An 18,443-nucleotide genomic window follows, 5' to 3' on the forward strand; every position below is an offset into this window, starting at 1 on the left:
TTCAACGGTTGATAGAGAAAAAAAGATAAATGAATGGTCTAAACTAGAGCAGAATGAACGGTATGAGAGAAAAAGCCAGAGAGAATCTGGCTCGTCTTTGTATTTATGCAGCTTTTAGATAGACAACCATATATTTTACTATGCGGTTCAATGCTTAAAAGTCGTTTGAAACACAGTAAAATTCACATTTTTAGATTCATTGCATAATTAATATGTCTGATATAAATCATAAAGTAGATACATTAATTATGCAATAAACTTAAAATAGTGAATTTTACTTATATTTTGTCACGGAAGGAGTAACTATTAATATTATTACTCGTCTTTAAGATTGAGACGGTGACTCAATCGATGTGGGTTCGGTAAAACACAGAATATTAATTTATTTTTTTGACAGATATGAATATATTAGTTAAATCAACACTTATTAGGTATTCTTCCTACTACCCTCTAAGGACATAGAGGACCCTAAACTTCTACTTAAATATGATAATGTTGAACACTTCAAAAGTTTGAGCAATTTTTAAACAATTGTCCACTTTAGTAAACCATATAATTGACACTTCTCCACCTAACATTTGCCTTGTGAATAAGGAAAATTTAAGTCATGCTCATAATATTAACACTATTAATTAATATTACAAATCATTTATTCACAGTATGAAAATAAAGCATTGGAAAAGGTTATGTTCATGGTGACTACTCTAGTAACTTTTAGTAGGTTCCATGACAATACACATCAAGGAAAAAGGGAAGCAAAAATATTGATTCAAAACCACTTTATCATAACACATTTGTCTGCACAAATATCTGAAAGAATTCTATCACACTGTTATCCGAAATATAAAAAACTATGTATTTTGCTGTAAATAATATATACACACTAAGCATTCATGAAAAATTAAACTCACAAAATTTCTGGACCAATCTGGGATTAAAAGGGAAAAAAAAGAGTAGATTTTTTGGAGATTATCTTTAATCATTAGAGAATCAAACATCTGCAGCAGCCTTTGGAATCTTGAGGTCCTTCAAACCATCGATCCCATGTAGGATTTAAGGGACCAATTGTACTGTAAAACCAGAAAAAATAAATATTGTGTTAAAAAATATATCAAAGTTAAATGTATTTATTTACAACTAAGCACGGGAAGTTAGCATAAGAGATTTTACGATTGAAGTAACGGATCAGGCCTCTTTTCCACATTGCTAAGAATCCTGACAAAACAAACACGTGACGGAAATTCAAAGTTAAACCAAACAAAAATTGATTACACATTATGGAAATATTTTGAGCTTGTAAGCTTACTCTTTGCACGATGTAGATGCTTTGTCCATCCTCTCAAGCTTTTCTAGCTCTTCCTACATTCAATTTATGGTGAATGTTAATATATAAGCAAAAGTTCGGAGGTAAGAGAATTAAACAAGTTGAAAGAGAGGCCAGGAACTACGATTAGCCTTTGAGTATAAAGTTCATTAGATGGTTGAGAATGCACTGCGAAAATCAACCTATATATCTCAGAAAGAATGCTTGCTTCATTCTATCCGGATTACGGCTCATGATGGATTCGAAATAATCTTAACTAGGTAAGGATTTGATAGCATACTTCAGAACATGAATTATTGTCAAACAAGACAATATGTTATATAATGCTGCCAGTTACCTAAATTTGGCCAACTTATCTATCAACTTTACTGATCATTGCTGGAAAAACCACCTAAACGTTTCAATACAGATAATGTCACAACATTTTGAATGACATGATCTGTTTGGATAGATATTTCCGGTAACCAACACCAAGTTATTAAGACCCTGATCATTTGTGCGTCAAACGTTGCCTACAAACATGTGCTTAATCTCTTTTGCTCAGTCTATAGGTAACTCTTCAAACAAGCATAATGCACCTAGTAAGTCTCAACAAACCTCATCCTCCGATTGTTCAAAACTCAAGGTACATATTCACTTTTGCATAACTATACTATACATGGTTCTTTAAATCATAAAGCTGTTTAAATTAAAGAATGATAAAATAAACCGTCAATTTTAAGTCATACCAAAGAAAATCTATGTCCCTTCAAACAAAATAAATGGACTTTCAGGCAATTTCCTACTTATTGAAAAGGTTAATTTGTCCAAACTTCAAACATCAAGTCTCAACAGTAATAGGAAATTAAAGACAAAAATTAAAGCGAAAAATGGAATATGTTAGCTATATCATTTAAATCATCAACCTTCTGTTGCTATAACAAACTGACAATACAAATTGTTGGATTAATCAAACATAACATTAGTCATACTAAAATGTAGCTTCTAAGTGAGGACCCCTAAACTGTAATGGATGGTTCCATAGCAAAAACGTTCATACATATACACTCTATTTTTGTGTCTTAGACGAAGTGGCAAGCACCACTGAAATTCACACACACAACTGCAAGGTCCCGAGTTCAAAACCGAATGAAGCCGTCCAGCCTAACAATATCAGCATTTGCCAGTTGAGCTAGGACTTGGGATCAAATAAATATACACTTTTTTCAATAAGAATAATGGATAACCAATATGCTGTTACATAACACTGTAGAAAAATTCAAGTACCATTTTGGTTCTCCAAATTACACTTCACATCAATTTGACCCTCCAAATATTTTTGCCACAAAATTGAGTAGGTTTTATCTTATATGGATAACCTAACCTTACATTAAATAAAAACACAAGTACCCTTTTAACTATGAAAAGGTAACCTTATATTAAAGGTACATGGACCCCAATTACAAGTACCTCTACCAAAAAATCCAGCTCCCACCAGAAGAATAGCCCAGAAATCAATTAACTAAAAGTTAAAAACTTTACCAATCAAATTTACTATTACTCATTAACACATAGTCACAAGGAAGATCAAAAGGCAAAAAACCAAAGACAGAAAGAACAAGAGAAGAAAAAAGTACGAACCTCTAAGTACCTTGTTTCCTGTTCCAAACGTTTAAGTTCAGCATGTATTCTATGTTTCCCTCTAGTATCTGAAGAAGAAAAAGACTGAGTTTGAACAAAGTGGGTCATCGGGTTCTCGGATTCTGACCCACTTGATTGCATTTTCTGATACTATAAAAGAGAGTAGAAAGATTGGATTTTTGAAGGGAAAAAAGATGACCCAGAAATGTGAATGGAGTGTTGAGCATGAAAAAAAGAGTGGGATCTAAGGTTGTAGTGAGAAAGTGTGTTTGTTTGGTGAAGAAAGTGAAAGAACGGGTTTGAGGGATTTGTAGTGTGAGAGAGTGGAATGTGGGGGTGAAAAAACAAAACAAAAGTTGGTTTCAATTTTGATTTGTTGACGTTGTCGCTTTCTGTGTTTGTTGGAACAAAGTTGCTTTTCTTTTTGCTTCCGGTTTCTCTCATGCTAGCAACACACTCTTTAACAAACACACTCCAACACACTCTCTTTTATTAGTTGAAATTCACATGGGTCCCATAAAAAAATGTGGACCCATATAACTTTTATGGGACCCATATAAATTTTAACCAATAAAAGAGAGTGTGTTAGAGTGTGTTTGTTATTGGAGTGTGTTGCTAGCACTCCTCCTCTCTTTTTTCCTTTATATATATATATATATATATATATAGAAGGGTTATATTGACTCCAAGAGTAAGTTATAAAAGCTACTCCAAATCATGACTTTTGATTTTAATTTCAATTAATGGCTAAGATTGATTGATCATAAAACACAAAGTAAGACTTATTTTTTTATTGTATTGGAAAATTATCAAAACATACCTTAAATAGAAGAGAATGAATCAATTATAATAATCAATTGAAACTTATTTTTTGATCACATGGGAAAACAAGGATTCCACACCCTCTGAAATGGTGTAACACTAATCGTTTGACAATCCTGCATCTTTTCATATAATTTTTTACGATATGCTTCTTTTCTTTTCAATTTTACAAGTGTACAATTTTTTTTGTGGTGTATGATTTTTTTGTTACAATATTCTCTTTGCTCGTACTTTTCTTTTCTTGTTATTAGTTCAATATTTTTTGTTTTCTTTTTTTACAAATTTGAACAATAGGTTAATTTAATAATTTAATTTGTAATGATTTTGTTGAAGAAACAAACAGGTTTTTAGTAATGGATGTCAATGTTTTTGAAGAGATTTCATGTAGTATGCAAGTAGAAGTGGAAAAAAAAAGCAAGGGAGGATCTTGTTTTGACAAGTAGAAGTGGAAAAAAAAAGCAAGGGAGGATCTTGTTTTGACAATTCATTCTCTTCAATTTGAAGAATGTTTTGATAATGTTCATTTTCCAGTGTGATAAAAATATAAGTCTCATCCAACTAATTATTATGAATCAATCTTAGCCATTAATTGAAATTAAAAACAAAGGTCATGATTTGGAGTAGTTTTTATAACTTACTCTTGGAGTCAATATAACCCTCCTGATATATATATATATATATATATATATATATATATATATATATATATATATATATATATATATATATATATATATATATATATATATTTTTGCTTAAATGCAGTTTTACCCTTCCTGTTTTAAAAAATTTAGAATTTTACCCCATATTTTAAAATCCGGAACTTTACCCCCTATTTTATAATTTGTTAGATTTTGCCCCCCACCAAAATTCTGCACAAAATCTGCTTTTGAGCCTCAAGTTCAAAGTTTCGCACAAAACTCAATTTGGATCAATAATTCATCAAACTGGTACCGAAACGACCGCAATCGAGTTAGTTTTCCACAGAATCAAACTCCACAAAATTTGAAGTTACAGAGAGAGATTAATTACCGTTTTAGTGAAGGTCTGTCCAAATTAATTATCGTGTGAAACTACTACTGGTATTTAAATCATGCCTCTCACAATGTAGCTGATTTTTAAATAGTATTTATATGTATGGAAAGCTAACGAAGTTACCCTTGTTGGCATTTCAATTTCGTCGAATTTGGAGTTACGATGCGTTCGGTAGACGATGTTGAATTTGAAGGCCAGATGTAGATTTCTGCAGAATTAGTAATTGGACAGACCTTCACTAAAACTGTAATTAATTTTTCTCTATAACTCCAAATTTAGTGGGGATTGATTCTGTGGAAACCTAATTCGATTACGGTCATTTTGGCAACAGTTTTGTGAATTATTTATCCAAATTGAGTTCTGTGCAAATCTTTGAAGTTGAGACTCGCAAGCAAATTTTGTGTAGAATTTTGGTGAGGGGCAAAATCCAACAAATTATAAAATAGCGGTGGTAAAATACCGGATTTTAAAATAGGGGGTAAAATTCCGATTTTTTCAAAACAGGGGGTAAAACTGCATTTAAGCCATTTTTTTTTAAACTTGGTATCCAGCCTTAGGACCGACTAATCCAAGGGGATCAAACTCATCGCCCACTTGTGGGGCCCCATTTAAAGCAAGAGTTTTTTTTTTTTTTGCTCTGTATGGACTTAGCCCCCCGAAATTGGCACCAAGGGGAATCGAACTTGAGATCTTGAGAGGAGCATACTCCTAGGACCCAAGTCAACACCACTAGACCAACCCCAAGTGGGTTTCCTTTTTATATATATTATAATTATAATTATAATAATTACATATCAATATACGGACAATAAGCTGCGCCGCTAAACCTTTTTGGATAGCAAAACTCAATCTTTGAAAAACTACATTCATCGACCTAGGCGACACAATATTACTATGCATGATCTTTTGAACTCTGTTTAAAAGGTTTACGGCCTCTAGTACTAGAATGACAAAAGTGTCAAATGCAAACGGATAAAAACGTGTTGATTGTCAGAACATGTTTTCTCATGTTTGGTCATTTTGCTTGAAACAGCTTTGAGAGTTGTCTGTCCTACAATAAAATCTCCAACCCCTAGTCCTACAAGTGGGGAAACTCCAATCAAATTCACACAAGCATGTTTCCTTTTTTAATAAACCTTTTTTCTTTTCTTTTTTGTTTTTTTCTTCTCTCTCTATCTTTACTTGTACCCCCTTTAGTCGTACAACATATAAGAAAATTTTTACTTTTTAGATTTATTATAGAAATGATGTGTTTAGACTATAATATTAGAATTTAATTTATATATACTGTCAGTGTAAAAATAATATATCAACACATCATGTATGGTGTTTAAAAACACATGATGTGCCAATACATCATTGGATGCATGTATAAAAAAAATTTACACTGACAGTATATATAAATTAAACTCATAATATTATCTAAATACATCAATTATATAATAAATCTAAAAATAATTTTTTTTTCTCATAGGACCGGAAAGAGTAGTTAATTCTCTCTATAGTAGACTAGTAGTAATAGTATGGATTTGGAACATTTTTTTTCTCCAATTCTATCTTATTTTCCTTGTTTTGTGAGTGTTTAGAGAGAGGAATTAAAAATAAATGATAATGATAGATAAAAAGTATGAGAGAGAAAACACGTAAAACAAAAATGAGAGAGAATTAGAGAGAATAAAAAGGAGAGAATGAAGTGGAATTTGGAGAATAAATAATCAAATTAAACGTGTGTTTGGTTCTGCGGCGGAGAGAATTGATTTTGGCAGAATTGATTCTGTAAAATTGATTCTGGCCAAAATTGATTTTAAGCTGAAGTGGTTTATGTTTGGATATATTCATGAAAAAGTGAGTTGAACAAAAAATTTGAGTGTAAAAATCAATTCTAGAATCAGAAGCTACGATTTCTAGCTTCAAGTAGAATCAATTCTGGAGGCAGAATCAATTCTACTTTTGAGAAACCAAACAAGTCAGAATTAATTCTACACGTCCAGAATCAATTCTGCATGCTCCAGAATTGAAACCAAACATACACTAAGTCTTTGAATTTTATCTACTGATTAATTTTGTCTTTAAATTTATGGAAACTTGGAAATAAGTATACTCAAACGATTAAGCCAACCCTAAGGGTTAAGCTAAATCATATAGTAGTATTATATAAGCTAAATTACACATTTATCATTTAGCTTATTTCGTTGTTTTACTTTAATGATATAATGGTTGGGATTGATATTGTCAAGTTTCACATTTCACATTCTTTTATAAATAAAGAATGTGGTTAAAAGTTAACTATCAGAGAAGTCCAACATTGCTTAGTGTGGTAAAGCAATGACGAGAAAAAAGTTATATATTAAACCTAGATCTTTTGTTTTTAGATGCACGTAACATTTTAAGTTCATATCTAACTTAATTTAAAATTTTATTTTTATGTTTGTGAGGTCATTTGCTTGCTTTCTTTCTTTCCTTTATTATTGTCGTTGATATTTATTTTATTTTCCACTAGTGGCCTTTTGACAGAAAGATATCTCTCATCAAGCTTACTTACCAAAATATTGATTTTCATGGTTGTTTCATGAAGTGTTCCAAATCACAAGATCTTAGTTGTCATATTTATTATGATTTGTTTCTATATTTAGCTAATAATCCCTACTTTTTAGGAGTTATTAGTGAGATTTAGATGGTTAAATTTCATATTTTTTTAAAGATTTGTATCAATTTTAAGTTGTTTTATTTGTAAAAGAAAAAAGATATTTATTTGGAAATAATCCTAACAGTTTTTGAATTTATTTTTTTTGACAGAACAGTTTTTGAATTTTGTCATTTTATCCATACCTAAAGAAACATTTATGTTAATCTCTGAACCATGAACTCAACATATGCTTTCTGAATTTTGTTTCCTGCAATACAATTTTTTGGTTCCTTACTTTACTTTGTTAATATGCTAAACTTACTTTACTTTGCTAATATGCTAAAGGATGTTTCAAGTAACATAAAAGTATATGCAATTTTAGGTAACACATGAAGCATTCTATTGTCTCTTTGCAGGAATGCAATATAAGCAATTTTATTAAGGGGCAAGATTGTCATGGTGCTAATGGAATTGATCCCTCAAAGTATTTTGCAATATTATTTTCCTGATTTCTTTTGTTAAACATTTGACTATGCAATGGGAATTTATCAAATGGCCTTGCTTAAAAAAAATACTCTTTTCTGAAATGCAACATAAAAATAATTTTATTAAGATAGCAAGATCGCCATGGTGCTAAGAGAGGCACGTGTAGGGATGGTATTATGTAACTTTAGTATAATTAAGTTTCAAATTTATATTTAGAAAAAATATGGGGCGTCCTGGAAGGGTTATGTTTATGCATATATCAACTTTGTTAAAAATTATAGAGGGGTGATGTTATGTAACTTTATGATAATTAAGTTTCAGGTTTAATATCTAGAAAAAAACACGGGAGTGATCCCAAGAAGGGTTATGTTTATGCATATATCGACTTTGTTAATATTTGATTTGATTGAATATAGTTATTTGTACTATATACTTCATGTTAAATCATAAGAGCAACTAAGAAATATGTCATCTAAATTGAGGGGTGAAACTAAAAAAACAATATTTTGCCCTTTGATTGAATTTAGTTAGTACTTTGTACTATATGCTTCCGGTAAGTCTTAATGGTAAGCAAGAAATATTTTATCTAAATTGAAGGGTGAAGCTAAGAAACAATATTTTGCCATTTAATTTATCACAAATTTATATAGCATTTGCAAATTGATAATTGTGTACGAAATTACTAAAAGACGGTGTTTCCCGTGCGCTAGCACGGGCACTAGAACTAGTCATATAATAATACGCGTGTCTATTTTTTTAAAAACATTACACTGACCTATATTTCTACTCATATAATAAAATGCGTGTCTACTTTTTTATAATCTCTACATGGACCTATATTTTTCCTTGGAAATTTGAAAGGTAGCTTATAAAAAGGGACAAAGAAAAACTTCAAGACGGTCATATACTTAGTGACGGAGCTAGGTATTAATTTTTACGAAGAGTGAAGACATATATTTCTACTCATATATTAATTTATACGATGTCTATTTTCTAACTTTTACAGGAACGGCCTATATTTCTACTCATCTATATACAAGTGCTTGTTTTTTATATAATTTCTACCAGGACCAATATTTCTACTCATATATCAATACAAGTGTCTACTTTTTTATAATTTCAACGAGACCTATATTTCTACTCATATATTAATATGCGTGCCTATTTTTTTTACAATTTCTATGATGACCACCAATATTAACTCATATATTAATACAAGTGTCTATTTGTATGACACATAAAAAATTGCTATTATTCAAATGAAAAATATCAACTCAACAGGTTCAATATTATGTGTATATGAACAAGTTGTAACTTATAAATATTACAATTATAACTATCATACACGGAACAACACAATCTTGCAACGTCGAGTAATTTTTTAATGGGACTAATTTCACACTATAAAATGTTCGACCTATTATAGTTTATTTTATTAATATATATTTTTGCATTATCTTAATAAAAAAATTATAAATTAAAATTAAATTATGTAATAAATATTAGTCATTATTTCTACTTACGAAAATATCACCATATCATAGAATAATCGCGGCAACGCATATGCACGGCTATTATACTAGTTAACACAAAAATCTTAGAAGTACCGAAGACATCACTAGACACGTCTCTTGATCTCTTTTACTTTGATAAACTTCTTGACATGTGTAACGAAAGTTGAATTTACATATCTCATCATTACAACTATTGTGGTTTGAAAATATGTCATGTACCTTATCGACTTATTCATCAAACTGTGAGAGAGAATCTATATATTACATAATCATAGAATAAGAAAATAATTAAAAACTCATATTTAAATACTCCCTCCGTCCCAAAATATAAATAAAAGTTAGTCAACAAAAGTGAATGTATTTAGTCTCAATCTTTAACCAAATACATCAAGTTTTTTTGACTCAATTTTGCTTATATTTTGGGACGGATGAAGTATATATTAAGAAGTCCCGTGTAGTCAAACATTTCGCATTTTTTTAGTTATATTTAGTTTTAGTTAAAATATATGATGCATAATCATAGAATATATAAAAGAATAAATTATATATAATAAAACTAACATTCACTCTCATACAAGGCACACTTTTTAGGAGAGTTAAACCTTTTTGTGGTATATGAAAATTCTAAAAAGAAGTATAGTCTTTTTTTTTGTTTTTTTTGTTTTTTTTTTTTTTGCAATTTCAACTCATGGTAGCATAGGGTGCATTATCTGTGATTCAATGTCAAAGAACATTTGCTTGAAGATGTGAAAAACTTTGAAGATATACTAAAATTATTGACCAATCTCATAAGCTTTTAGAAGAGTTGAAAGTAAATAAAAGGCTTTAGTCCATTATGTTTATTTTATGTTTTAATTTAGTCCTTATGTTTAAAAAGTTTTTAGTTGGTCCCTTATGTTATTGATCTCAACATAAGTTGGTCATTTTCGTTAAATTTTGAGTTAATTTTTTTTAATTTTTTGTTAAATATTGAGTTAATTTTTTCTAAAACTTTCAGATAGTACTCTCCTAAGTGGTCCACGTACGCAACTTCCTTAGACAAGTCGACGATTTAAACAAAAAGATGACGAAAAGGACCAACTTGAAATATTTTAAACATAAGAGACCAAATTGAAACCTAAAATAAACACAAGGGACTAAATATACAATTATGCCTAAATAAAATTGAGGTCAATTAAAATTATGTATTGCTTCAATCAAACTTATGGATACAAGCATTGCAACCCAAAATGTACCATGAACTCAAATTATTTTCCCATGCATATACAATATTCCAAAAGACTAAATCTAATGAACAAACGAAGAAAAAAAAGATAACATCCATGAAATTTGAAATTCTAAAGATTGTATCAATAATTTTCAAAGAATCTAAAAATCAGAAAACAAGCACCTCAACATCCCATCACAGCACAATTATACACAAAGTTCCCTGATTGAACTATGGCAAGTAAATTCCACTGTGGTACGTCTTCGTCTACTACCCAAGCATTGACTTCAGTTATCATTCCACCCTGATGACTATGACCTCCAATGACAACTAGCTTATCTCCGCATGATCTAAAGGCCATTCCCCATCCATTTACCGAGGTTACTCGATCAGGAAGGCTTCCAATGGTGACCCATGAGTTTATATCTTTAACATATCTTTTTACTACATGTTGTGCATAATCGGCAGCAAATAATACATTGTTTACAACAGCAATTAAAGGAGGTGCCTCACCACTAACTGGATTTGCACCATCGCCTCCATTTCGAGATGGGCACATGTTAGGTATTTTGCGCCACTCTCTTGTCTTCAAATCAAACTCCTCACCACAGGTTAACTGTGTTGTATTGTCAACTCCAACCCCACCAAGGACATAAAATTTTCCATCCATAAACACAGCCGAACACATTCTCCTCGGTGTGTTCATGTCTGGAAGAACCTCCCAAGTACCGGTATCTGAATTATAAAGCTCAGAAGAGCTCAAAATGTTGCCATGTTGATCACAACCACCGGCTAATATTGCTATTTCTTCGAGGCTTGCAGAACCAAACAAACATCTTGAAGTATTCAATTTCATTCCCTTCACCCATGAATTTGTCAGAATACTATACTTATAGATGGAATGACCCGTTATTTCTCTTCCAAAAACAAGAAGCTCTGTACCAACAGTTAATGACTCCTTGTTTGAAAGCATAAAACATATATTGGAATTCATTTTAGGCAATTGCATCAACCGATTATGATTTGGATCAAACACCTCCCACTTAAGGACATCACAAGAAAAGTAAATCCAATGTTCAATTATTCCCATTTTCCGTCGAAGTTGAAACAATTGTCCATTCTTAATGAGTGATCGAAAACTTCGGTTCAATACAGCAATTGAGCCATAATCAGACCTTGACAATCGAACAAGACAATTGAGGGAGGCATCATAATCGAGCCGAGGAATAAGCAAACTTGACTCATCTGCATTTTTGTGGACATTCTTCTGCTTGTCCCCTTCCATAGAATCGTCTAAAATTTTAATTGACTTTCTCGACATGGCTTTTTATTCTTCTACTTCCTTCAAATCAAAATATTTTATAAGTAAATTGGAAAATCACAATCAACAAAAATAGTTGAAAAAAACTCCATTAATTAAATATTGAATGTAAAATCACAAACACTCTTTTCGGATATAACAATTCACATATGCATTATAGAAATTAGTGAACATCGAATAAGCAATATATACTAGCTCATCCATAACAATAATCAAAATCAAAACAATAATAAGAAATGAGACACGCTGTCCTAAAAACGGAATTTTTTCAAAATTAGATGCTTACACACAACCTAGCATAAGAGTTTGTATAAAAAACTAGTTTTTTTTTTAAGAATCAATCAAATAAAAAACAATTATTCAAACTATGGCGACATGCATACCCAAATTCAAAGATTGAAACATACCATCAAAACGAAGAAAAACGTGTATATTTTTCGTTGTTACGAATCCTACATGCCCTTTTTCTATGTCATTCTATATGCCTTAAAATTGTAGGAAAAAACTCAAGAAAAAAAAAAAGACGAGACAAAAAAAAACGAATTCTAAACAATTTTTTTTAGAAATTAACCTGAGTGTTTTTCAGTTTGAGGGTACTTTTGGTTCTCTTTCACACTCCCTCTTTTTAGAACTTCTCCATTCTGTGCGAGTGACAATTTTCTGGCGTTAATATTAGGTATTGGAGTTCATAATTATTTGTTAATATAATCATTTAAATATTGTGATAAAAATACTATTTCTAATTGAAAAATTGTGGTCAAAGTCAAATATTAAATTTATGGTAAAATTGTGGTCAAAGTCAAATATTAAATTTATGGTAAAATTGTAATTATAATTGTAAAAATTGGTCAAATTTTTCAGTCAAGTATAAAATTTTTAGTCAAAATATATTTTCCTTAAACATTAAATTTAATTATTAAAAATTGTAATACTAATTATTAAAATACTATATTCAAGAAGTTTTATGTAGTAAAAAAAATGTAGTCAAATATTTTACATCTTTTAATTATACATATTACAGTAAAAAAAATTATACATATAAACATACATTAATTACTCAATCAAAATATCCAAACATAGTCTTACAACATCTCTCCAATAGTGATATCACTATGAGTATCATACATTACTAATAAGTGGTTCCTACGATGCTATATAATATTTATGTAACACATATATATTTTGCTCCAATGGTAATACCACTTTGGGTATTATACATTAGTTACAGGTGGTTCATTCTATATTTATTTTTTTAACTTAAATTAATGATACGGTACCTTAAATAAAGTACGGTATATATCATAAATTTTGATATTTTCTATGCCACATCATGAAACTCTAATTGGTAAAGATGACCACCAAAATCATATATAATCTCATAAATATCAAACAATGAGAATAGTTTTTTTTTTCACGGTTCTTATATTTCAATTTCCCAAACCATGAGGGATGACAAAAGATTGAATATTTGGACTATTATTAGTAAAAAAAAAAAAAAATGGTTCAATTTTTTATGCTAGCAGGGCCTCATGTTTATTATACATGCTATAACTTTCAAGTTAGAGCAACAAACATACCGTGAGTTGGTTCTCCTCATTATGATCAATATATTGACTCTAATTAATGAATATTTAGAAAAAATATATATATCGTAAGAAAAATTAGATTTTTTACATCAGATACATTTATGTAAAATAATTGTCGATTTTTTTTTTTTGAAAATATATGCATAGTTTAACCTTTTTTTGTAGTTAAAGAGGATTAATGCCCAAAAAGAAAAGAACTATAGAGTTACATAAATATATTTAGGCATGCAAGCCCCATATATATCACAAAAAAGAAGACTAAAAATCGCATTAGGAGGGGTCTCGGTAACATGAACGTTAAAAGAATCCAAAGAGAAGCTAAAATTAGACAGCAAATCAACATTTCTATTTTGCTCTCGCCAAGTATGATTAAACTGCACGTACTAGTCAGTTCAATTTTAAAAGCTCTTGAATACGGCGCACCAAGGTAGGCGGATTACCAGTTATTTTAACTTTCTCCAAGATCATGTCAACCAGACTTTTTGAGTCACTTTCCACTTGAAGGTGGTGGAAACCCTAACTCCAAGCAAGCTGCATTCCCAAGTACATTTCCCACATTTCGGCGGTGAGAGTTTCACAGGTTCCTATTTTGCACGAGTATCCTTTAATCCATTTGCCATCCGATTTTCATCCAATGACATTATATATAGCATTGATTAATCCTAACAAACTAATCAATGACTCATCATCCTTCTAAATCTTTTTAAGAACAAGATTAATCTCACCTAGTGTATCTTATGCCCTTTCACTCAACCTGGACCTGATTCTCTAGTGAGACTCAGAGTACCCAAACTAAGAGCAACTCCAACATTGGTACTTTGAGGTAGTATGCCAGCCTGGAGAATAATTTTGGATGATATTAGCTAAAATTTATTATTGGAGTATTCCAACGTGGCATCACCGTGCTTTCAATATATGCAACGACACTTTGAGCAAGATTTTCATGGTCATGTGACCATATAGTCACACTTACATATTTGTTTATTATTTATGAAATAATTAAAAGAATAAAGTTGTACCATTAGAGTAAAAATAAATGAGTTGTTTGATGTGGCTCTAATATGACCCTTTTTTTTTAAGAAGCTAAATTAGCTCACTCAAATTGGCACCAGCAAGATGCTCTAATATGACCCATAAGATAACATTTGTAGGATTTACTATTGGAGGTGCTCTAACAAACGATCCAAAACAGCTCTGCATTGCAAACCACTTAAGTGCAACTCTTCTTCCCCAATTGCAACCACAACAGAGAGAAAATGCGAGGACTGCCACCAGAATCCGCCACCGGACTGAACTTGTCAGATCACCCCCAGGATCAAAGACAGTTACTGGAGGTGTGGTTGATCGAACCGAGGCAAACAAAAACCACTCAAAGCTTTTTGACGGAGACGGGTGGATTTAGACACACCCAATTTTTCTCTTGTTAGATAATAGGTATTGAGCTTATAAGTGTTATTGGGCTTATAAGTTTTGTATATCTTTTAGTATTCTAGTCTTTTAAGTTGTTATATATATATATATATATATATATATATATATATATATATATATATATATATATATATATGGGGTGGGATCAAATTACACCGGTGTAACATTTGAGTAATGTTACACCGCTCAATAACGGTTTAACGAATATAAATTTTACAAAATCCACCGTTAGATTGAAAGCTTATATCGTATAGATCATCCATGTTGAATTTTACAAAAATCTAAAATCGTTTGATATGTTATTGAGACCGATGAAGATTAATGGTTTATGCGTTTTTATTGAATACCGTTAATTTTGATCTATCTCAAAAACATATAAAACGATTTTAGATTTTTATACAATTCAACATAGATGATCTATACGATATAAGCTTTCAATCCAACGGTTGATTTTGTAAAATTTGTATTCGTTAAAGCGTTATTGAGCGGTGTAACATTACTCAAATGTTACACCGGTGTAATTTGATCCCTACCATATATATATATATGGAGTGTATCCGGTGAGAACTGATAATTATTATGAGAAACGAGAACTATTAATAATATCCATAAGATTTAATTAACGCATCAGATTAAAATACTCTCACTCACTTAAAATATCATACGATTATATTTGTGAGCATTAGAAAATCTTTCTATATATAAATTTTTCCTAATTTTCTTTTCTTCTTCTTCTTTTTCTTCTTTTTTTTTTTGTATCTTTTCCTAAATTTCTCTGTTCTATTTTTTTCTCTTTCAATTTTCAACTCTCTTCAACTTTACCTTTTTCTCTTCTTTATATTAAACATTCATCAAGTTTATGATTTACTACATTACAAAGCTCTCATTTTTTTCTCATGAGGGTCATCTCATTCTCCACCGCTCCAATTTGACAATCTAATAATCACAGCATGAAGTCTTTCTTTTTCAGTGAGAAGTGAAAATCGGCTCTGAAATTGCTGAACCAACAAGCAAATTTTGGCGTTAAACTCTATTGGCTCTATATCGAGTGAAGGATTTGAACAAACTTAGAGATGTAACCCAGTGATTCCAATATCCTTTACTAAAAAAATGAAATCAAATAAAAGATTAGGAAAGATTTATATATAGAATGATTTTCCAATCTCACAAATATAATCATATGAGATTTTTAGTGAGTGGAATATTTTAATCTGATGCATTAATTAAATCTTAAGGTTACAATTAATAGTTATCGTTTCTCATATATATATATATATATATATATATATATATATATATATATATATATATATATATATATATATAGAGAGAGAGAGAGAGAGAGAGAGATCGTTGTAACCAGGGGGGACCCAACTATAAATTATCAGTGTGGCTAAAAAATTTAGATACTATTAAAAAAAATCTTCATTCTGAAAATTCAATTAAATAACAAACCATATATGAGATTACTACTCATACAACATGTATTCATAAAAAAGAACAACAATAAACCAAAAAATTTCTATTCAAAAAAAGAAATCAACAACTATATCTAAAAAACCACAAAATTTCTATTCGAAAAAAAAAGGACTATAACTTATCGAATATCTGTTAAATCTTGCATATCGCTATTGTTTGATGTTTCGGAAGATCCTACCTTGGACCAAAATATATAGAACCCAAAATTATACTACTTTATAGTTTATTTTTATATTAATCCAATTTTACTCGTATTATCTTATTTGAAAAATTAAATATCATATGTTAGTGCAATTGCTAATTTTACTCAATACTACAAATTCAATTAATTATCCACTGTTTTTTTTCAAACAAAGTCAAAGTTGAATATTATAAAATTAAACTATACAACTTAAAATAATACTCTATGTATAACAAAATAGTTAAAATCACCAATAATAGATTATGAATTAATATTTGCACCGATACTTAAACTAATATATGTACCGAGAGACTTACAATCATTAATAATAAACTCTAAACTAATATTTACATTAATATTTGTACAAATATGTATATAAAATGTCTAAAAATTGTTTTTAATTTTTTAATTTTTTTTAAAAAAAAAAAAATTTGAGCTGGGCTGGTGTGGTCACACCAAGCCTTACATAGGTCCGCTACAACTTGTAACCTTTTATTTTATGCAAGTAATACAAATGATATTTCATTGAACTCAAGTCTCGCTTTGTCTTTTGGTATTTTGTATTGATTTTAACACCTCTATCCCATGACACTTGCAGAGGAGATTGTGTATCATGGTTGTTGATCGAAATCAGCACCGGAGAACCAAAAATGCGCTCATTGCCGCTGGGGTAAAAAACACATACGCCATTACCAAAAATCGTCGCCAGAAATTTCACCTTAAAAGTGAATAAGTGTCCGGGGATTCAAACCTCAACTTCTATATAATATATGCAATGTTCTTACCAACTAAGCTAAACTCAGTGGAATATTGACTACCTAGATTTTAACCTAAATATTATTAACCAATATATATACTTCAACTAACTAGAAATCAAGATTAGTGATAACTGCTTCACACAATTAGGTAGGTGATCTCATCATAGAAAAACAATCCTAATAGATTTTACATACATAAACATTTTACATACATAAAAATTATGATTTTACATATCGAAACGGCATATTGAAACGGTAAAATTTACATACAATTTTTAGATGTGCTATCATTCATTCTTAATTTTTATGTATGTAAAATCATAATTTGTTAGTAATCGTTAGTTGATTTAGTGGCGATTGGTGTTGAATTAGGTAGGGATGGCCACAGTTCGATCTCTCGCAAATACGATCGCGAAGGGATCGGAACTACTTGATGTCAGAACTGACATCCGAATCAGATTAGTTGATGGTGAAAAACCAAGTGCAAAAAAAAATCATAGTTTGTTGAAAATGTTATTGTTAAATCACTACATTAGATTCTCAGCAACTACTAATTAATTTTTTTTTAATCATTAGGTACTACATAGAAACCTACAGCTAGCAGCATCTAATTAATTGGCATCCTTTCAAAAAGCCTAATCATAAGCTAATTTGTTTTATCACCAATATATTTTCTTTGTCTTGGGTTTGAGATTACCATCTTAATTCTTAACCTCATTCTAATTAATTGTACTCATGCATAGTAGACATGGACTAATAATAAACACTTTTCCACTGGGTTTCTTCCTAGCTCTTTTTATTCTTCCATGGGGTTCGATGTATATTCATGTTTGCTTTTGTCACATTCCTACCATAACCAATTTTATAGTGTCATTGCTCTTATCAATCAGGCATATTTTGATGCTAGAGCCAAGGCCATGCTTATGTAAAATAATACATAATCAAGAAAGAAAAATAAAACTCAGTAACATATTGAAACCATATTCTGGTACCAACAAATGAATCTTATTCTACGTCAAATTGCGGTCATTTATTACTTACTTGCAGGAGAAA

General features: G+C 30.3%; 2 protein-coding genes across 2 annotated transcripts; both read right to left on the minus strand.

The window, feature by feature from the left end:
• Positions 1-745: 745 nt before the first annotated feature.
• Positions 746-3,365, minus strand: LOC123902981 (guanine nucleotide-binding protein subunit gamma 2-like). The gene is made up of 4 exons (XM_045952827.1): positions 2,945-3,365; positions 1,307-1,359; positions 1,171-1,215; positions 746-1,070 (listed from the first exon to the last, which is right to left on the minus strand). Exons 1-4 carry the CDS (start codon positions 3,083-3,085, stop codon positions 983-985), a joined length of 327 nt encoding a protein of 108 aa, XP_045808783.1. The 5' UTR covers positions 3,086-3,365; the 3' UTR covers positions 746-982.
• Positions 3,366-10,818: 7,453 nt separating this feature from the next.
• Positions 10,819-11,955, minus strand: LOC123896574 (F-box/kelch-repeat protein At1g74510-like). The gene has a single exon (XM_045946971.1). The coding sequence runs from the start codon at positions 11,953-11,955 to the stop codon at positions 10,819-10,821; it is 1,137 nt and encodes a 378-aa protein (XP_045802927.1).
• Positions 11,956-18,443: the final 6,488 nt, after the last annotated feature.

This window comes from Trifolium pratense, linkage group LG1, assembly GCF_020283565.1.
Source record: "Trifolium pratense cultivar HEN17-A07 linkage group LG1, ARS_RC_1.1, whole genome shotgun sequence".
NCBI classification, from domain to species: Eukaryota; Viridiplantae; Streptophyta; class Magnoliopsida; order Fabales; family Fabaceae; genus Trifolium; species Trifolium pratense.